This window comes from Perca fluviatilis, chromosome 10 (genome assembly GCF_010015445.1).
Source record: "Perca fluviatilis chromosome 10, GENO_Pfluv_1.0, whole genome shotgun sequence".
Classification (NCBI taxonomy): Eukaryota; Metazoa; Chordata; class Actinopteri; order Perciformes; family Percidae; genus Perca; species Perca fluviatilis.
The window spans coordinates 30,824,274-30,846,727 of record NC_053121.1 but is presented as its reverse complement, the minus strand read 5'-3'; the positions used below and the strand labels follow the sequence as shown (position 1 = coordinate 30,846,727).

The following is a 22,454-nucleotide window of genomic DNA, read 5'->3' as shown; positions in this document are numbered from 1 at the left end:
AGGCCTGAACTGTAAGATTGAACACTAAAACCAATCAACACTTAATGCTCCTACTGTCATTTGAGCAGCTCCTTTAAGGCTTTAAAACCACTTTAAAGACACAGTGAGACATTTTCCAAGTTTGAATCCTGTTTTAATTGTTTAGTTTTCTCGTCCTGTAAAATATTTTAAATAGCTCAACTTGAGGCAATCCAATCTAATGGGATTTGGGGCAACTAGCTAAACCTGCCCATCATATAAAACTAGAAAGTTTACATTTCCAAAAGAATATGGTTAAGGTCTAATTTCTACCAAACTCATAATGCAAACCAAATTACTAAAATCATTGACATTTGTTCCCTTCATATGTAACATTAATTTATTCCATATGCTTCTTACCTTTTTAATAACACATACTATTTCAAATAAACCTATTCAGGCATCCCTGTGCTTACTCAATATGTTTAGTTTTCATACAAATAGATTAAAATTTTTTCAATGTTTACCAACACCCTCATCTGTGTAATTATGCCGAGCTGAACTGTGTAGACGCCTCACTTGGATGGAGGAAACTAGGCTGGGCAGGCAGTGTGTCCCTCCCATCACAGATTTGTTTGGTTGAATTAGGGCCATGAAACCTACAGAGGTCTCAACTACAATTCTGCCTCAGCAAAACTCTACACACCCATTCAGAGCACAGATTACACCTGCACTTGCATACTCTGTAATTACACCTCTACACACACTGCACCTACTCTTTTACTGTAACCTATCGGACTCCTGTAGTGGTGTTGCCAGCTCTGATTGGAGATCTTCAGCACAAAGTAGAAACCAGTTCCATCTTTTCAAATCTCACAGGCAATTTACTCAAAAAGGTGTATGAGAAGTGAGCTCGATGCCATGCCATCTATTTTCTATCAGTCTCATAGCATCAGAAGATATTTCTATTTACTGTATTGGCCCTAACAAAAGACCATCCTGATAAAAAGATCACTAACCTGTCTCCCCTTTTCAGCACCTGGTTCCAGGCTTAAATAAATGAATGTACCATTTTTGGAATCTTTTAAATCACACAAAATTTATAAATGTAAAAAAATTAACTATAACATTTATCTGTATCTATAACATATCAGTATTGGTGGATAAGTGTATGAAACCATTGACAGCCCTCTGGGAAGCAGCTACATCCAGATAATGTTTCAGTTTTTCCCCTCACTGTCAATAAATTAACACAATAAAACAGGAACAGCTACAACTGAAAACCACAACCATGACACTCACACTGTTCACCTCTTTTCTACCGAGAAAAACTGTTGAATATGTAACAACCTAAAGTTACGCCAAGTCCTTGGATGTTAACTGGCCCTACATTTTTCAAATACAGATTCTTGGAAAAAAACATCATTCAGATCAATAGGGCTTAGATCACCAAGCATACAGCAGAAATAATGCATTTAAATCTTTACTTTTATATACTTTTATATGTACTGTACATTGGGTTTTATTTATTTGCAATACTGTCTACACTAATTTTACTTGTGTGATTTTCTTTATTATTATTTATTGAGCATTGTTAAAGGGGCCTGAGGCCTAAGATTTTCACTACTACTTTATTGTTATATGTTGTAAATACTAGTGATGTCATCATGTAATTATTTGAATAAAAGTTAGTGGTTGTCGGTTGCGGTCATGAATGTATAATATTACCTGAATACCAGATCCCAAAATGGCGCCTATTCAGTTCAGTTTAATGGAGTTGCTCGCCTGGTCCAAAACAGTTTCTAAGATTCGGGGTTTACTTCCGTGATATGCGGCCCACTGAGTATGCGCAGTAGTGTTTCTCCTGCTGGCCCCACCCACGAGTTCCCACTGGGCCCATAGACTTTACATTGTAGTGATGTCACAGGTTTTTAGATCGCATTTCTCAGCTCGAGGAAAGTTTTTCAAATTTAAAAACTCTATGGATTAAAAACTCAGAATAGAAAGAGTCATAATCAACCTCGTTTGCAGTCTGAGGTGTCTTGTCAACAGTTTAACAGACTTTTCTTTTACAATGGTGGCCTAAGGGGGAAATGCTTTTTGGGCCACTGGGTGATTTTTCATTGTCACACACCGTCCTGTGCACCTGCTCGCTGTATAGATGCTCTCCACATTGTTTTTACGTTCATACTTTTAGGCAGGGCACAAAAATGTTTAGACACTGGGTCCAAGCCGTTTGGCAGGGAAAACCCTGCACATGATCAATTAAGAACCTTACTGTTTGTGAGTAAGCTTTTGCTCAAGTGAAGTGTGTGTCCCTGAAAAACCTATTACTGAACACTGTGGCACTAATGCAGTTTTTTCTTGAATAAAAAGTCTTGTGGATCTATTTTTCTTTAATTCCAACACACTAATTAACACAACTTTGTGAGATTGCCTGAGAGTTTTTTTTTAATGAGGTGCTCAAGGGAATCTGGTCGATCCATGCTTGCACTATACGGCTGTTGATTAATAGGTTGTTGTAGGCCAGCAAGATACTGTAGGTACATGCCAAGTGTTCCATGACCCTAAAATCTCTCTCTCACTCACACACACACACACACACACACACACACACACACACACACACACACACACACACACACACACACACACACTATACATTTACAATACTATGATTAATTCAATTTATTCAAAACTGGACATTACTAATTACTTCTAACTTCCGCCTGAGAGAAGGGAAGTGTTGAGCACTTGCCTTCATAATGAGTACATTAACATGCACTTTAGTATTCTAGTTTTGATCATATTTGGGATATTACGTAAGTTTACATGGAGCATAGAGGAACCTAGTTATTCAGCTCCCTTTATACGTGATTCTAATTATCCAAGTCTTAGATCGTCTGCGTCAGTGCAGGTTACTCTTTAACTCCTCCACATCCACCAAATCTGTCATTTCTGTACTGATCGAGTTACAGTACCTCAACAGTCGAGGAAGAACTCAGTTTGGTTTCTGGCTGCATAGACTCTGCGGGATTTAGCTTCTTTAGTAATGAAAGAAAAGCAACATTTAAAGTTATCTGTAGGGCTGCAACTAAGGATTATTTTTAATAGTTTAATCTGCAGATTATTTTTTGGATTTATTGTATTGCCTGTAAAATGTCAGAAAATAGTGAAAAATGTCACAATTCCCACAGTAAAGTCTTTAGTTTGTTTCATCAAACAAACTGTCCAAACTCCAAACGTATATACTATAGTGTCATTTAATTTAAAGAAGAGCAGCAAACCGATCATGTTTGAGATGGTTAAACCAGCAATGTCGGCATTTTAACTTGAAAAGAAGCTCAAATAATTAATCAATTATTAAAACTGTTGAGAATTAACATCCTAGAGATCAATTAATCAACTTGACTAATTATTTCAGCTCTAATCCTCTATTACATTTATCAGAATTTAAATACTAAACTACTAAAACTAACCTACTAACTAACTTACCATTATTTTCCAAAAGCCTGGTCATTACCTGTTTACGTCCATGCATGTAAACCCACTCAATGAAAAGGACACGTTATATACACAGCAGGATTTCATCCTTTTGGTTAAGAATACAAATCGCATAATTTAAATATTCCTTTTAAAAGTGTATACCTTTTTAGAAATACTGAGATTGCTGCTCTTGATGTACGTGCATTCGGGAAGATCGATGTAAAGATGCAGCTATAGATTCAAACAAGCACAATTCACAGAACAATTTCAACAAACAGGGCTGACCCGAAGTGATTTACAGCAAACACACGGATAACAAAAACCAGAGAAAGAACTTGTTTGTATGTGCATGTGTGAGGATAATAAGTATGAGTAATAACCTTCATTTAAAAGATCGTACACAATAATTGTCTTCATAGGCCCTATTCAGTCAACGTTGTTACTACTGAGGGCCATCGGTGTAAGAGTGTCTCTGTGACTGTGACTAGTAAAGTAACCTGGGGGTCGTAGGAGCCCTGATGGCCCACTCTGGATGGCGTGTTGGCAGTGAGGTTGACGTGAGCTCCAAAGCCCAGGAGTGCCGTGGTTACCAGATGGCCGTGGCAACGATCTTCAGTCATTTCACTCACCTGGCTGAATAAAGACTTCCTCTAACCCAGTGCCCACAGGAAATGGTCTCTACAGCACGTCTGCCTTCTCTGCTTCTGCCAAGACTCTCGCTTCTATCCTCCGCTCATGTCTCTGAAGTCGGTTTCAGAAAGGAGAAGAAAAAAAAAGGACACTGATTTGGGCCACAGAGTCTATGAGGATTGCTCAAAACAAGATGGCAAGATAGAGGAATTTGATGTCCCTATGCCAATGCCATGTTGTCGTCTTATATGTGACAGGCTGTTGTGGAACGACGCTCTGTAAACAGTTCATCGTGGGAGACTCTCCTCAGAGATACTACTATCCCTTTTTTGAAAGTTTTTATCATTGTTATGCTACTCAGGGAAGGCTTTGTCCTTTAAAGGATTATTCACATTCATTCTTTTGATATTATGTTTTGTGGAGCAAGACTCTTAACAATTTAGGCACAGGATGTAGAGCAAAACTTGCGGCATATTCTCAGCCACTGCATAAATGCATATTATTAATGTATTTGTGTGTTTTATTGATTTATGGTTCTTGGAAGTACAGTATGTAGGAGAGTTTTTTTGTCTGTTTATTTTAGCCTCGGGTAGGGTAAAGCAGTGAAACTCCAGCATGACAGTGGCACAATGTTCAGGAATGAGTAAAGTCAGCTTTTGGAACAGTTTGCAGAAAACGGGGACATTACGATGGTGCCTTTTGTTTCTGCAGACATTGTTTTCTTCTATCCCCTCATTCCCTTTCTGACAAAAGGTTACATAAAATCAATGTCTACAAAGCAAAATCAATAACGTCCGAACAGAGGTTCTCTCCCTTATTTATCTATCTGATTTGTTTGGCTTCACGGAGAACGGTAACCTTATCTAAAGGCATTCAGCAATGCTGAAAATACACTTGATCTTATTGATAGTGTATGCTAATGCAAAACCATAAGTTCAAGACTTGGCATCTTCTCTTAAACTTCTCAATCAATAGTGTTGCCTCGCTTCTCAAGTGGTACTAATGTAAACAACATTGTGGGATGTACTGCATGTATTCATCTCTGAGTCTCAACTGTCTCCCTCTCCCCTTTTTCACCATATTCCAGTTTCTCCCGTCATCCGAGTGTACCCAGAGAGCCAAGCCAGGGAGCCGGGCGTCACTGCCAGCCTGCGCTGCCACGCTGAGGGCATCCCCAGCCCCCAGCTGGCCTGGCTGAAGAACGGCATGGACATCACAACCAAGCTGTCCAAACAACTCACCCTGCAAGGTATAGTGGAGTCTAGAGTTTCCTGCTCCCTGCATTTACTTATTTGGACATACATTTACATATTTTGTAAAAACAGGGCTGGGCAATACAAACTAAAATCCACATCAAGATGAATGATAAGATATACTTCAATAACACTGAATGTAACCATTGTTTATACATCAGCGCATATACAGTAGAGATTAAACTGTGACGAGATTTCTCGTTGAGGTAAAAAGTGCCTCGCAATATCAGTACACAAGTGGAGAGCAGCAGCCAGCATGAGGGATGAGTCTGACTTTGACCTCGAAATTAGCATAGAATTGGCCCGTTCTCCAAAGTTGACTCAGAGTTTACTTTTGCAGAGGGATAGCGGAAGAAAAACGCTGCCTGTAAAACCCAGCATTAGAATATTAGAGAGTACTGCTGCTCTCCTCCTCTCTTGGCCGAGACACACGCGTTTCTCTGTCCTTTTTAAAATCGAGTCGAGAAGCGTACAGCAAAACCTTACTTTACTTTTAATGACATTAAACAAAGACAAATGTTCTCCCTTTGTCCTATAACGATCATAAATCGATACTAGAGTAGCCTACTTCCTTGTGTACTGCTGCAATGAATAAAATGCAGAGGAGGATAAAAGCGCACATCTGTATTCACAAAAATCATCTGTTGAGTGTTTGATGGTAATTTATTTGTGGTTTCATTCAATGTGAAAACAAAAGTAAAATAAGCTTTACTTCTCTCAATTCAAGTACAAAACATTTGGTCTCAACTACTGCCAGAAAACGCTTGGTTATGTTGTAACCTTGGTTCTCTGAGTGAAGACATATGGAATAAGTAACAGTGTAACTGTTAGTTATACAGGAGAGAAGCCAGGCATTTGAGTTTGTGGCAAAACCTTTCAGTGCTCGATTTTCATTTTGTGACTTTTAATTGAATAAAGCACTATTTTTTTTTTATTTCTTCATTGAAGTTTACTTTAACATAGGTTAAAATCTTGTCTCGTTCTCATGAACCCAATCTCGTGTCTAGTCTCGTGAGCTGGGTGTCTCGTCACACCCCTAGTATACAGTATTTCCATTCACGTTTGTCCTGCTTAGTTACTTTATGAGCAGTGAATGATGCTGGCCTGTTAGCTAATTGGTCGGTTAAACTTCTGGTTAGATGTCATTGGTATTTGAAGCCATTTTCAGTTTAAATATGTTGGCTGACAATTGCAATGAGTAAATGTAGGTCATCAAAAGACTCATAATGTTAAAAGCTTGATACATTTGTTTTACTGTCCAACCTCAGTATCAAATATTCTAAGGCAAATTTTAAATTTCCTTATGGTTCTTTCAATAACCAGCAATGCCAACTGCTTTTCCTTTGAGGTTGTACACAAAAACAGTACACAAGAAACCTGTCTCAGTGCTCACAGAAACACAGCATAACGTGCCACATTCTTCATACTTTGAACTCCTACCTTTTACCTTCCTTCCTAACATATTAGAGAACTGTTCTGTAACAGCGTAATGGTAGCAGAAGATGGTAGCAGGTATGTCTCCTTTTATCTATTTCTGAAAGGTAACCTGTTTTTTTTTTGTCTTTTCTTTCCGTTGTTCCTGAAAGCTAATGGAAGCGAGGTGCACATCAGCAACGTGCACTTTGAGGACACTGGCGCCTATACCTGCATCGCCAAAAATGATGCTGGTGTAGACGAGGACATCTCTTCGCTATTTGTGGAGGACTCTGCACGCAAAACTTGTATGTATAACTCACGATGTTCGTCTGTTTTTATCCAAGGGCTAATGGAGCCATGCAAGTGGGACTTCTAATAATTTATCCCGTCAGTTCTTAATAGTTTATATCCTGTAATGCAATGATAGAGCCTCTGCAAGGGAAGTAATGGTGATAATATCTATACTCTCTTAGCCTCCTGGGTTAAAGGCGGGGGTAATTGTTCATGCACCCCTCCATCCACTCAGAAAGACATCTTTGTTTATCTCCTCTATGCTGGCATATACTGGAGCTGCAAATAAGAATACATTTTATTAGGGCTGAACAATAAGAAGAATAATTGGTACCGAAAATACATTTCACATTCACTGTTTCTGGTCTTTCAAATGTGCAGATTTGCTGCTTTTCTCTGTTTTTATGTTTGTTAATTGAGAATGTTTTGGTTTTGGCCTGTTAGTCAGACAAAAAAAAAAAAGTATTGGAAGACGTCACCTTGGGCTCTGGCAAATTATGTTTGCCAGTTTTCCTCAAATTTCTTCCCTAAGAAATTTATTAATTTATCATAAAATGATAATCAGATTAATAATGAAAATAATCATTAGTTGCAGTCGTATTGCTCATTATTGATTCATCTATTTTCATTGTTCAATTAAATAAGTGTTTTTTTCTATAAAAATGTAAAGAAAATATTGAAAATACCCATCAACATCATAAATCAAAAATTCCCTGAGCCTGAGGTAATCCAAAACCCAAAGATGTACAATTAACAATTATATAAATCAGAGAAAAAGAGTGAACCTTCCTCATCTTTATTCATAAAGTGATACCAGTTTACAAATGTTAATGTATTATCAAAATTGTCAGTTATTCTTCTGTCAGTTGATTAATCAATCATTGTTCCACACTACCATCTCCACAGTTTCCTCTGTCACGCTCCACATTAGTGATTTCTGGCACACATATTAATTGATTGAGGTGGTATTTGGAATTAGTCGTCAACTGTCAATATGTAACTGTGTAACAGGGTTGTGACACGAGTAACCTTCTTATTCAAATTTGGAAGCATTTTTTCGACACCAACAATCTGCTCTTGTACCCTCCCCATGAATAGTCTCGCACGGTAATTAACTCTGACCTTCTCTGAAATGTCAGAATCTGTCTTTGGGGTTCAAGACCAGTTGTTAGTGTGTTGTTGTTTCCTGCGGGTAATTAGGGTTCCCAAACAGCATACTTAGCAACTTTGCAGTCGAGTCACAAATATCACGTGTACACTGTCCCACACCTCTAATACACCCAACGTGCTTAGATATCATCCCCGTGGTACGGCACTTCCTTCATCCAGTCTGTCAGGCATCTCTGGATCATGCTCGCAGAGTTCGGAAGTCACTTGTGTGCTTTGAAGCTTCTCTACCGTGGGCCAAAATGGTTCTGGGAGATGGATATTGCAGACCATTTTTGGTGTGGGCAAACCCACAGGACAGGAGTTCAAAGGGATGTCAGCAGACAGACAGATGTGGCTGCACTACTACATTACGAAAGACACTGATTTTACTACACTCGTAGTCTGGCATGAATATCTGACTGACCCACTCTAGTTTTCCTACGAGAATGCCACCTTTATTCAGTAACTAAATAAGTGAGCAAATGGAAGCAGACTATTTATCTTTCCTGGATTGGCTGTCTCTGTGAGCCTGAAGCTTATGTGGGGTGTCAGCTTACACTGCCTGCAGCCCTCAACCTCTGAAACCCTCACCCCTGCTCCTAAAAATATCCACACTAACAAATCAGAGTTCAAAAAGAAGTCTTGAAATGTAACTTGTTATAGTGTTTGAAAATGTTTCAAATGACCTTACAGAATTTTTGAATTGTCTTCATAATAACTTTACCTTATATACATCAATTGTTTCGGCCTATACAATGTCAAAAATAGAGTAAAAGGCCCAACAACTGGTATTCAATTAAATTCTTCAATTCTTACCCTTGTAAATGTGATTACTCAGAAATGCCTTGAGGGAGAACTAGATAGGATAGTAAAATCAAAACCTGACATGTTTCTGTCTTCTTCACATGGAAATCACAAGAGGTCTGGGATGAGAGACAGAAAGATGAATCATCAGATTGTTCAGCTTTACAAGTGTAATTAGTTAAATAGTCACAAAAGGTCAAGTAAAGTCAATTTTATTTCTAAAGTGCTTCCAACACAGGTCCATCAAAAAGTACTCTACAGCTAACAACTGTGTGTGTGTGTGTGTGTGTGTGTGTGTGTGTGTGTGTGTGTGTGTGTGTGTGTGTGTGTGTGTGTGTGTGTGTGTGTGTGTGTGTTGTAGATAAAGAGGTGAGACACAAAGTAGATTGTAAACTTTCTAAATCAAACTATTTTTGTATAACATTTTTTACACAAAGGCATTAATAAGGGCTTTACATAAAGCATAAAAACCCAGAAACATATACAAATATTTGATCAAATGAACCTCAGATGTATGAAGGTATGAAAAAATTGTCGTCATATACAGTAAATCTGACTGGTAAGGAGAGCGACTGAGTAATATTTGAGTTTAGCCTTGTCATATAGCAAGGTGAAACAAACAAACACAAAACTTATTAAATCTGCAGGAAGGCTGCAGGTTTGTCTTGTCATTTGCATTAGCTTGGCAATTGTTTAGCCCCTGAAGATGGACAGATATTTGTATTGGGCTCTCCAATGTGAGGGCGGCTGGGTGATATTTTCTAGGAAAGCTGCCAGCTTGCTGTCAATACTTCAGTGTTTGAGGCCACTAAGGCGTGAGCTGCTCAGAGCTTGTATTGTGATGTTGAGTGTTAAAACAGGAATCTTCATCAGGCACAACAAATGTCTTTGAACACTGCAGCTATTTTACCTGAGTGATGTTTTCCTGTTAATGGGTAATAATATGTTTAACAAACTGCTGTCATTACAAAATATTATTAATGGAAACGGATGAGCTTGCAGTGAATGTTGAGAACATGCAGGGCTGTTCATCTAGCTGAAGTTGTTGGATGTGTTACATTAACAGCACAATCCCCAGTTTCCACACACCATGTTGCTTTGTGCTCACACACTCACCGGTGATACTGGTTGAGATATTCTGTGAATATCATACTCAAATTATTTCTGCATATTTCTCCACACACAATGTAGTTATCTTTTTATAAAAGATGATTCCAATAATTAATGCAAATTTATTCCACCCATTTAAAAGTGATGATTCACAAATTTAAAGTCTTTTTTTCAGTTACACGCACAAAAGTGAGGTCTTTTTGCTAAGATACTCTCAATCCCACCAACAAGACCAATTCAGTCAGATAAAGAGACAAGCACACATGTTCAAGCTCAGAATTACAAATAAATACAGATAAAACAATAATAATAAAAGCAGATAGACAATTATGAAAATACAAAAACAAATGTTAAAAACGATTTGTTAGATCGCATAGAATTTCATTATTCATCCCAAATGAATAGAATACCAAATGAATGTTTCTTTGTATGTATGTTGTTCTTTGTCAATGTAACCTGACCTTGACAACAGAATGAGGAAGAAGATTGATTCAGCTCCAGGTCACCCATCAATTAATCTCTGCCTGTTTTCTAGAAGCACCGTCAGAATCAGCACTCAGGTTTTCCAGTTACAGCAGTTGATCACACAGCACTGGAAAGAAAATTAGGTTTGCTTTTAAGTATATTCTTCTCTTAAATATGGAACTTTTCGTCAAGGGCTACAAAATACATTGCTATTCCCGTCTTCACTTGGTCAGTTTCCTGCCTACCTTCCTGATAATGGTATCTAGCCATCACAGGGCAGAGGTAACCTGCATTTGTAAAACATCAAGTGAAAAAGGAGATGCCAAAAGCAGCCAGTGCACCTAAAATCACATTTGAATTAACTGATGTATTAGTAATGCTGCTCACTGACTTCACCTGTTCTGGATATCATCCTTCATGTCTTATCCAAATATACAGTTTGTGTGTTTACATGCACTTAAGTGCCATGCCATTTCTCTTTTTTTTTTTTTTTTTTTAAGGAACACGGCAACTTATTGGGACTTTAGCTTATTCACCGTAACCCCCAGAGTTAGATAAGTCCATACATACCCTTCTCATCTCTGTGCGTGTCGTAACTCTGTCCAACGGCCCCACCGGTAGCTTAGCCTAGCACAGATCCTGGAGGTAACCGGCCGGTTCCAACTAGCCTACTGCTCCGAATAACTGACAAAATAACGGTTCCTATTTCCATGTTGTGATTTGTATAGTCACAGCGTGTACAAATAACAAGGTCACATGAGACACAGCCATCTTCTCACAGCCATCTTCTAACCGTATATAAACTCGGAACTATATTCTCAGAAAGGCGAAGCATTGTTACTCTCTGCTCAGGGCTTCTTAGGTGCTGCAGGCATATCACTCCGCCCAAGTAGCAGAAGTAGCAGTGCTCCGCCTTTCTGATGAGAAGGGTATGTATGGACTTATCTAACTCTGGGGGATACAGTGAATAAGCTAAAGTCCCAATAAGTCGGTGTGTTCCGTTAAAGTGCATGCTTTTAACAATTAAAACAGCAAAAAAATGTACTCAAAAAGTAATGTATTTAGAACATCTGTGTACCCCACTTATGGCCCTTCAATCACAGTCATGTCAGAATCCTCATTCAAACCCCCGGGCTGGAGTACGTATAGAGTGTTAATCCAGATTAGCTCCATAAATCGTCATGTTCTGGCCAGAGACGCTCTCTAAAATCATTGAGACTTTAGAGAGCCTACCTTCGTGTTCTCAGCAAGGTGTTGTAACGTAATTATTAGCTTGCCTAGCTATCTTCAGAGGCCTTTTTAGCTGAAGAACGTGTTTTCTTTGGTGGAAAAAATAAATCTGGCAGGTCTCCTTCAGCTGAACACTTCCAACTGCACACCTCGCTTTTACAATGCTGTGTGAGAGGTCAATCTCTTATGGCGTTTTTCCATTACATGGTACCTGCTCGACTCGCCTTTTTCCATTATGAAAAGAAGTACCTGGTACTATAACGTACTTTTTTTTTGTATCACCTCCGTCGAGGTTCCAAGCGAGCTGAGCCGATAACAAAAGGTGACGTGAAAACCTGCAGACTACTGATTGGTCAGAGAGAGTCGTCACTAATCACTGCGTCATCATTGCTAGCGATAGACTGGGGTGTCCTGAACAAACCCTCCATTTTTAAATAGTTTAGCCAGCGGTTTTTCTTTGCTGCCTCCAGCTTCTTTTGAAACAAAATTTGTCTTCTGGCTGTGGCAACAGTCACATGCCGAGAGTCAAAAACAACACACCTTCGACGTTCTGTGTGTGTCGCGTTAGGTCACGGCAGTTTCCTGCGGCGTCTCTATGACGACCAGCCACGCTCGCCTCACCCATGAGGCGGTACTAAATCTGCAATGGAAAAAGGAGTACGGGGCACCGCGGTCGAGTCAAGCTGAGCCGAGCCGAGGTGGTACTAACAGTGTGTAAGCGCAGTCTCTTTATGAACAAGGGGAGGGCCAACAGTTTCAAAGGGAGGGACTTACATGCACACGTAGCGTACCAGATACCAAAACAAAGAACAGAGATGCTTGGATTACAACACACACAAAGGGAGTGCAACTTCAGTCTCTGCTCAGCCATTACACTACTATATCTTTACGGCAAATAGTTGTTTGCTGCTATATAAATGTTCAAAATCATTTATATAGAACCTTTAACTATGCCAAACCCAAAAACATCTAAAATTAATCATGTCTAACATAATGCACAAGTTCCCCTAAATCATCCATTCCCAATATAACACCTACACATTGACTGGCATCCAGGGTCATGGACAGTATAAACTATTAGCATGTAATCATCCCCCAAGACCCAACAAACAAATGTCCTTATAACCTCCAAAAACAGCTTTTTAACTACTTCCGTCTCTCAGATGATTTTTCAGCATATTTGTAACTTTGTAACCTATATTTTTTTTACAGTGCTAGTCCCTCTGATTTTCTAGCTTTTGCCTTAAGTATTTCATGTTCACAAATACTGACTTTAATTGTTTTCAAACGGGTGGCATCTGCCTTTTTAAGTAGCAGAATCAAGGACGCTTTTAACCAAGAGTTTCATACTCTGATCCCACAGACGTTGAGATGCTGGTGGGCATGTTGTGGCGCCAGACTTCCCTTGATCTAGTACCATTGATCTGACACAGACACAGATTCAAATGACACATTGTGATTAAACTTGGAAATGTTTTAGAAATCTGACTTTGTGGAAAGTAATGATCTCATTCTGCGAAATCATTGTTTATGACCTGCCTTAGGCTTCTCATTCAGACACATTTGAATAAGAGACGGAGCTAAATAGCTAACTAAGCCGGTTGTCAAAGGGCTGAATAAGGTAATAAGCAGGAGATGAACTGAAAAACATGATTTGATGAGCGAGGCATGAATGATCTTCTTTAGATGCTTGAAGGTCAAAACCTTCTCTTCACAGGCGCAGCACTAAAGTGAATTGTTTTTCTCTCAAATTTACCCAAGCGCTTCATTGTTTGGGAAAACCTGAGCAGTCACTACTCTGAGATCTCTTTAACAGAGTCTGTCACCAGCAGGCAGAGCACCATCCATCTCTGACAGTCTGCAGCTAAACTGGCATAAATATCTGCCCTTCACAATGTGCCAATTATTTCTGCAGTGTCAGAGGATCTGCGAGGCTCAGAACGAGCATTTGCTGCTTCAGTCTCTCCACTTCATGCCGTACTTCATGCCTTATATCAGGGACATTCAGAGTACTATGTAGTGTATATACTGGCTCAAGCAGATGAGCCAGTATATACACTACATAGCCAAGACCCCTTGCCCTCTTTAGCTGGAGTGCCCTTGTGGACAAAATCAAGAAATAATTCTAGAATGATGTTGGAGGACGTCTCATGTTAATTAAGGATATCATCCTCTATAGTGCCACTTTTCCATCTGTAACTTTCTTTTTTTCCTTTCCGTCTTATTGTCTTTGTGCATGAATTGTCTCAATAAAAGTTATTTTATTGTTATTATATCGGTGATATACTGAGCAGTTATGATTAAGGTTTTACTGTGTGGCTATTTCGTTCTTAATTGGTTCTCATTAGAAAGGTAATTAGCATAGAGGACACAACATGGCAGCAGCACTAGTATTTTGTTTGTGGGCATTGTGCTGTAACAGTTACCCTTGAACTTTTGCGAATAATTAAGACTTTAATGAGATTCGGGGAAGTTTTCAGTGCTTACAGTATATTGCTAATTAATTACTTCACCACATTACATTAGATATTTCAGCACTCATAGTTGCTGAAACATTTTAATGGGCTAACAGTTGACTGGTTAGCTAAGGTTAATGTAACATAATGTAAATATAGTTTATTATTGGCTACACATACAGTATATGACAGAGGTAACAAAGGCAGAGAGACAAAAAGTCAAGGGAGGTAATGAAAGAATGAGCTTCAGTTGCAAACTTAAAACAGCTGGCCGTAAAGTAAATAATTATGATTATGACTGAAATATTCAGCTTCAGTTCATTCGGTTTACTTTATCTCCAGTAAGTACCTTTGACTCTGTTTTGTCAACTAAGCACGTTTCATGGATTGTAAATCTAACATTCAGGTTAATCTACCCTACATTTTAGCCTGTTTTGTAAATTAGATACATTTGTACCATAATAAACAGTGAGTGTACACTTACGAGGTAACGAGCGTCCGGTCGTAAAATGCGGACAGTACTGTTTTATATTCTACTCACGACTCCAGTATGTACTCTTTAATCTACTTCTTCTTTACGTTTTCTTTAGTCAATACCTCATGACTCACTGTAGAGGACCAATAAGTAATGTATGACCTTTACATACCTCAGCAGGAACAGAAAGTCTTGGAACTGTAGTGGGCTGGAAAGTACTGCGCTGCAAAACATCCCCACTCAGTCAGGAGTCTGTTACTAAATCCCATCTGTAGATGGGGTGAGATTATTTTACCGGTTTCCAATATAAATTAAGTTGTTTTGAAAAAGTGAAAGATCTGATTGGTCTGTCTTGTGTGAAGATACTGAGACTAATCTCGAGACATTTCCTGAAACTGTGTGGGATTATTTGATCCTATTGGCATAATTTCCTTTCTCTTTTCTCTTATAAAATAATATGGTACACATGGCACTTAATGACTTAGTTAGGAAAAATATATTTTCAAGGGCAGAAGTTTCCAAATTTAGCAAATAATTGTTGGATCACTGTTAGAGGAGTAACACTCTAACCTCCCTCAATGACAAATCAATTCATCCTAATAAATACCCTTTGTTGCACCTTTTCAGCCCTTTATTTTTTTACTGTATAGACTGTGCTTTCTTTGCTCTATATTCTTCTCTGTGCTCTCTATATTTTACCCAATTCTATTTTCTACATACTCCTTTGCCTTTATTCCATATTCTTTACAGTGTTTCTAAACAATCTTTTTATGACGTTTTAACAGTTCAACAACTTTTGTTCCAATTAAACACTGTTTGATTTCACACATTCAGGGAGAGGGGAAGATCTAATCAGTGAAATCCGCTGTGAAGTGATTGGTTGGAACAAAATCTCATGCAATTGCAATCTCCCGTGCCTCAAAGGCACACGGACGAGAACCAGTCCTCCACACCAAAGTCTGCACAAAGCTGTTTTATTCTGCACGGTCCACCATGCAGTCTGCTCCATATTCTCTGAATAGAGAAGATCAGCTCATGCCAAAATAGCGTCCACGTTTCCGTCAGCGGTGTCCCTCCCCTCCCCATCACAGTGGGCTTTAACAGTGTTGGACAAGCTGTCAGCAACAAGGAGCTCTAACCAGGCAGTGACGCTATCCACGGTGTCGGAAGCCTACTGCCTGTCGACTGAGTTTCATGCTGAAGGCTTTGTGAAATTAATATTGTAAAACCAACACCTTTTAAGCCTTGGTTACAACACGACAGCTTATAAATATTTCTGATGATGCGTTCTGTAAAACACAGATTAATAAATTATTTATTTTACATTACGAGGAAACCGTTTGTAAAACTGAACTAAGAAAAAGGTTATATAGAATTAGTCTCCCTAAGTTACTTTACAAACCATTGTAAATCTGAATGAAAAACCATTCATATGTTCATATCGTTCATATGTTGAAATAGTAGAAACCTGACCTTTTCCATTACTGTAGGTGGTTCATATTCATTGCTCAGACAGATTTTTACCCCTCCACGTCTCCCATTGCAGTTTTTGTTGGTGATGAGCTCAACCACTATTTTTCAACATTCGATGTTTCAAACTCTCTCCAGTAACTTGTATATTTTCCAAAACTCATGGATCTTTCTCCCAAGTATTAAGTCTTTTGAATACTTTTCCTGTTAAAGTAATGATACTGCCTTCAATCCTCCACAGGCCTCCAGCTCTGATTCTAGTGCAGTCAGTCTTGTTGTTTTGAAAGCTTCCTTATTCTACCTGACTGTAAATAGTACTGCCAGGGACCTGCTGTTGAAGTTAGCCCTCAATCTTTAAGCACGTTCAAATATATGCGTCACAGAGATGCTAAAATCAATAGAAAAAATTGTTCAACATTTTTTTAGACGTCTTGTCCTGTCTGAAGTGGGACTTGATTACTAGTGGAGTCGTGACTGTGTGTAGTGCAGAGAGAAGAAGCCAGGTGAGAAGCACAAAGCAATGAAACTGATTTTTTTTTTTTCATCGGTATTCACTTTAGCACTAGAAATGCCACCATCAGTTGGTGGCTGCTTTGAATTAGACATGAAATATCTCAGCCTTTAAAATGACCCTTAGTGACTTTTTTTTCCTTCATTTTGCAAATCACGCCAAGAAAAATATACCTTGTAACTGTACTTACCTTCTGAGAGTTTCAGTTTCATGACCTTCTCTTTGACCCCTAAAACTCACTGTGCTTTAAGGTTGAGGCAAAGAAAGCTTTCACAATGCCTTAAGATTATGAATTATTTGCACTGGATGTTAAAAGTATGTAATGTAGTAGTAATGTGGAAAGTATACGTCTGGTGATATTCTTTAGTATGTTTAGCCCTTGTGTTGTCCTTCGGGTCACTGGGACCACGTTTTGTATTGGCCTTGCGTTGAACTTCGGGTCCCTGGTGCCCCTTGCGTACTATGTGATGACATTTTGCGTGAACTGGCCGGGGCCTCGTCCTTCGGGGTCCCGAGACCCATCCTGCACTTCAATGTGTTAAATAAACTAAACAAGTCCCCATGACACGAAGGACAATACAAGGGTTAGTATTATCTACAAAACATATGAATAGAACAAAACCAACAAGGAGTTGATCCTACTAACATATATGGTCTGTGTAGCCAAAGCCTGATTCATCATATTCCTGTGTGCCATAGAGCTCCATTGTTGTCCACAAATTCCAAAAACAAAATGGGTGACATGCTCTTTCAATAGCTAGCAACAAATTAACGCTTTACTCCAGTTTGAGTAACGTTTGATAAAAACTACAAAGCCCAGATGTTTTAGGTAATAACAGAGCCTTAAAAAAAAGAAGCCATATAGTGTGACCTGTTTTTAAAGATTAATGTCTGCAGTATGAACCAATGGGCACAGACAGGGTAGGGAAGCAGGAAAGTATTGAGGAATGGACTGACACATTGTCGGTTGTGGTCTTTTAATGGGATTTGTTGACACTAAGAAAAATATAGTATTACCAGCTTTATCTGTTAAAGCCTCTGGAAACTTTGTTTCAAATCAAAGTATTTCTTAAAAACATTAAATATGCATGACTAAATGACTAAAGTTAAAGTCAGAGAATAAAAACTCCTTAGGTACCATTCATTTAAAAGTTTAACACTCAAAAACTCAGCTAATCAACTTCACCTGGGGCCTGTTTCACAAAAGCAGAATATCTAAATCCAGGATAACTGATAAAGCGAGGCTTGACCTAGTCTAATCTGTGCATCCTGGCTTGGTGCGTTTCACAAAGGCCAAGCCAGGCTGAGGAGGAGCGACTAGGTCGAGCCAGGCTGAAGTAATTCAGATAGATGCGCGTCGGCTTTCCTCAAAAGACCGCGAGGTCGATCACAGATTTAGTGATGCCAAAATGGAGAATACATATTGTACATACTTTATACAGAGTGAGCAGCAGCTTCTTGTGGAAGTATGATGACGTGAAACACATTATTTGTATAAAAAGAAAAGAAACACGGCCGCTGTAATGAAACAGCGAGAAAAAGCGCAGCAGACGATCTCGGACTGACTGAATGCGTAAGCAGCCTAAACATAACTGACCACGGCTCTGAATTGAAACCGTCATAATCATACCATTCAAGGATTAGGCTACTAATCATTTTCACAAATTAACAGTTGTACTCTTTGCCTTGAAATTTACCATCAAGATCAATTTTCTACAACGCTAAAATATGATGCGTAAATATCTCTTTCACTCTGTTCCTCTCTCTCTCTCTCTCTCTCTCATGGGCTAAAATATAAGTTTCCTAAGTCATTAACTTCCACTGCTCGCTTTTAATGCAAAGTGTAGCATACAACTGTTCGTTTTTGCAAATGACAGTGACTCATTGAATGGTTTCAGTTAAAAGCAGTAGTTCATAAATTATCTGCCACGCTTTTTCTCGCGTTTTTTTTATTTTTTATAGAGGACGAGTTTTCTATAAAGATAATTAAGTGATAAATTCCATGCACACTGTAAACATGAATGGAACAGAGTATATTCATCAGTTATTTCCCCCCAGCAAAAAAGTTCAAAAACCATTGAGTTGTCCTCTACCTGTTGTTATATGAATGTACAGTAGCCTACATCACTAGATAGTTACTGGTCCAGTGAACTAAGACTATAATTTGGGAGGATTGTACAATAAGAATATGTTCTTAAAATTGTTCAATCCTCCCAAATATAGTCCCAGTTTACTGGACAACACAAATTGTGTGCCAAGAATTCCAAATACAATGCACATGAAAGAGGAATAAACACGATCCTTATTGTTAAAGAATAATAAAAAATAAATTCTCAACTAAAATAATTCAAGGTGCATTGGTCAACTATAGAAATGTACAGCATTGTATATATTGCCCTTAGTAACAGACTTCATTTGAAACACATTTGAAATTTTATCAGCCTTTTCTAATCATCTCAAAAACTGCCATAATATATTCATCAAACTTCTAACAACAATATGAACATCAGTCTTCATACAGCAATATAACAGTAACAATGACTGTCACATGAATAATTATAAAAAATAATGGTCACAACTTTAACTAATAACTTTTCTTAAATGAACAGCAATATGCTGTATTTTAATCCAGGCTGATAATAACAATAGGGTAAAACCAGTGCTGGGTGAACAGAAAAGGTTCCAGGATTAAATAAATCCTGACTGTTAGCCTGGTCAGGAGCAGGCTAGCTGCACAGAATAAATCTCCATGGTGATTTATGTGCCTCCGCTTTTGTGAAACCGAGTCAAGGCTAAATTGAGCCAGGATAACTGGGAAATCACGGCTTAATCCCTTATCCTGGTTTTGTGAAACAGGCCCCTGGAACTCTTCTAATTTTTGCCAACAATTGTGTGGTAATGTAGCTCCCCATTGCTTATAGTACAAAGCTAATTAAGAACATTTTCAGGGTAAGTAATCCCTGATTATGAAATATAATATGTGACAGTGTCATACTTTCTATATACAGAGAATCAATATTGAAAAAAATTAAAACACTGGAGTACATTTGAGGTAGTAGATTTGAAGAGAAAAGGTAGTACCGTCATGGTTAAATGCATGCGTTGGAATAAAGTGTCCGCTAAAGGTAATAATGTATTTAAGAAAAGGAACATTTAAGAGAGCAGAATTGGAGAAAGTATTAGAGACGCCATTGATAAATACAAATTTCTGCTGATCTAAGACCCAAAGCAGGAGGTCCTGAGGCATCTTTATCCAGGCCTGGATGTAAGTGAAATCTGGCAGATGCATCAAAGGTATTTTTGGCATAGCTGCAGTATAGATACAGTATGTGGTGTACCTGTCCTGCATGTTATTAGTCACTGCACTAAAAGGATATTTTTTTTTGTACCAATGCAGATGACTAAAAAAAAAGTTTCATTCCCGTTTTGCTTCCTCGTAACTGCCTACAACAGTTACAGTACGTCAATAATAAAGTATTTGTGTGGTGCTTATAATTAAAGCAGAACTTAAACACACTGCCGGGGTCAACGTTTTCAACAAACTTCTGGGATAATCTCTGGAAAGAGCAGCGAAACCCTGCACCCCCAAAGCAGTCACCCTGAGTTACATTTTGCATTTGCATCTACTGTGATCCAATTACTCTACCTATATTATGCATCCGCGGTCTTCTGCCATGACGCTATGGTAAACACCACAGGCTGTTTTACCCACTGTCGCAGCTCTTGTAAACAAATTGATTTTTTTGTAACCTTGCTGACGGGAAGGAACTGCAGAGTCCAGGCTGGCTGGTGAGCGTGGTGTTCCCAATCTTTGGAGCCCAGTGGAAACACAGTTATTACGGCCAGAAAGAGTGAACTCACCGCCTGCAGTGGCAGCCAGCTTGTTTTGTTATATGGATGATGAAGTTGATGTATAGGCCCCTTGTATGTGCAGAACAGCTACAGTCTTTCTGCCAAGTGATGAATAGCATCAATACTGTGGGCTATTGGAAAAGACCGGGGCACACAAGATCTCATCTCAACTCATCTTTTCCATTTTCTCCATTTTCCACTTTTGGCACATCTCAGATAAATTGTAATGTTTTTTTTATTTTGCCCTTACCCGCCTTCCTTCTTTCTCTCTCTATCTATAGACCCCACTCCTTTTGTGTAAGTTTTAATGAGCTAAAAGGTATGCAAGAGTGCACAAGAAACACTTGACAAAGCATTTTTGAAAGATTAAGGCTGACTAACGGCAGAGTGGTGTCTAGTTGGCTTTGTTTCCCCCCTTTTCTTTCTCTGGATCTGTCCACCCGAGCAAGAGGCTGCGGGAATGAGCACTGCAATAGAGGCGAGATTAGAATCGGATGTGAATTGGGCTGGAGATTGGTTTGTAGACTGAACATGCCTGAATGGAAGATGGGGTGGAAGCAGAGGGAAGACCAGGGGACAGATGAACAATGAGAGAGAAGGTCACAGTTAAAAAGCCAGTGTGAGAGGATAGTAGTGTTGCTGGTGTGGTGGAGGATAAGAATGATTGAGTAGCAGAATCTGCATGGAAAATAATTTTATAATGGCTTCAAATTTTCTCCTTACCACATCACTCTTTAGTCATGCAATTTCAAGCAAGAATATCTTTTCTCTCAGTGCCTAGTGGCTGCTTTAAAAGCCAACAGCTGATCTGCGTTTCCGGTCGCCCATTAAAGCACTCCGTGTGTTATGTGGCTTACATTTGACATTTCACATCATTAGTCACCTCTAAGTGAATTAATGAGAAATTACCTGTTATAGGAGCCGGAACTGGTTTTGCTGAAGAATGAACACTCATAATCCCTCCTAATGATTTATGATAATCATCTGAGCTTGAAACCTGTGGACTACTCATGGCCATATGGTCATGGTCCCATGTCTAAGGTGGCTTATCGATACAGCTCATATTGATGGAGGATGACATGACGTCTAATATTTTATTTTTGACCTATTTCACATCTCTCTGCATACTTGTATTGCAGCATCCTCACAAAAAAATCAAATCAAAAACCATAAACTGTTTTACAGTCCTTGTATGTTGACTGCACTCCATTTCACAGTGTTTTGTATCAAATTATTTCCAAGCAGAGGGCTCTATCGATTGTTTGTTGCACTAGGTGTCAGAGACACAGTTTCCATAAAACTTTCATGCAGTCTGGTTTCCTCTTTACCTCAATAGGAGTAAGTGTTTGGGTGTTAGCTCTCACAAAGGGACCCCATTGATTCTTACATTGATTTTCAACTGTGCTTTCCTCTTTTTCTCCCTCACAGTGGCAAACATTTTGTGGCGAGAAGAAGGTACGTCTTGCCTGCCTCTGCTTCACTATAGCATTCATTAAACTGAGTTAATTGAATTTTTGTAATAGGGTTACTGAACTGTGATGAGAGGGATTAAATGATTTGATGCTTTGAAAGTAGATAACAATGTTGTAGGCTTATTTCCGTTGCACATGTTCACACTGTGCAGTCTCATAAGCTATTTTTAGGTGTGTACTGTGTGTAACAGGGCTGTTTCTGCATCGTTTCCAGGTCTCGGCATTGGCAACATGTTCTATGTGTTCTATGACGACGGTATTAAAGTCATTCAGCCTGTGGCATGTGAGATACAGCGACACATTAAGCCCAGTGAGAAGCTGCTGGCGCTGCAGGTGAGTGGTCGTGAAAGTGACTCACTTTCATAGAGATTCATTCCGATATTAGCCTCAATGTTACTCAACATAGAAAACACAGCAGTTTCCTAG

General features: G+C 38.9%; 1 protein-coding gene across 3 annotated transcripts in view; it reads left to right on the top strand.

The window, feature by feature from the left end:
* The window catches only part of fstl5 (follistatin-like 5), a 175,049-nt gene that overhangs the window by 127,558 nt on the left and 25,037 nt on the right, over nt 1-22,454 (top strand). For all 3 annotated transcript variants that reach the window (XM_039813230.1, XM_039813229.1, XM_039813231.1), the window contains 4 exons: nt 5,162-5,323; nt 6,914-7,048; nt 21,985-22,011; nt 22,243-22,361. In XM_039813230.1, coding sequence (XP_039669164.1) covers nt 5,162-5,323; nt 6,914-7,048; nt 21,985-22,011; nt 22,243-22,361 — 443 coding nt within the window. The remainder of the gene's footprint in view (nt 1-5,161; nt 5,324-6,913; nt 7,049-21,984; nt 22,012-22,242; nt 22,362-22,454) is intronic.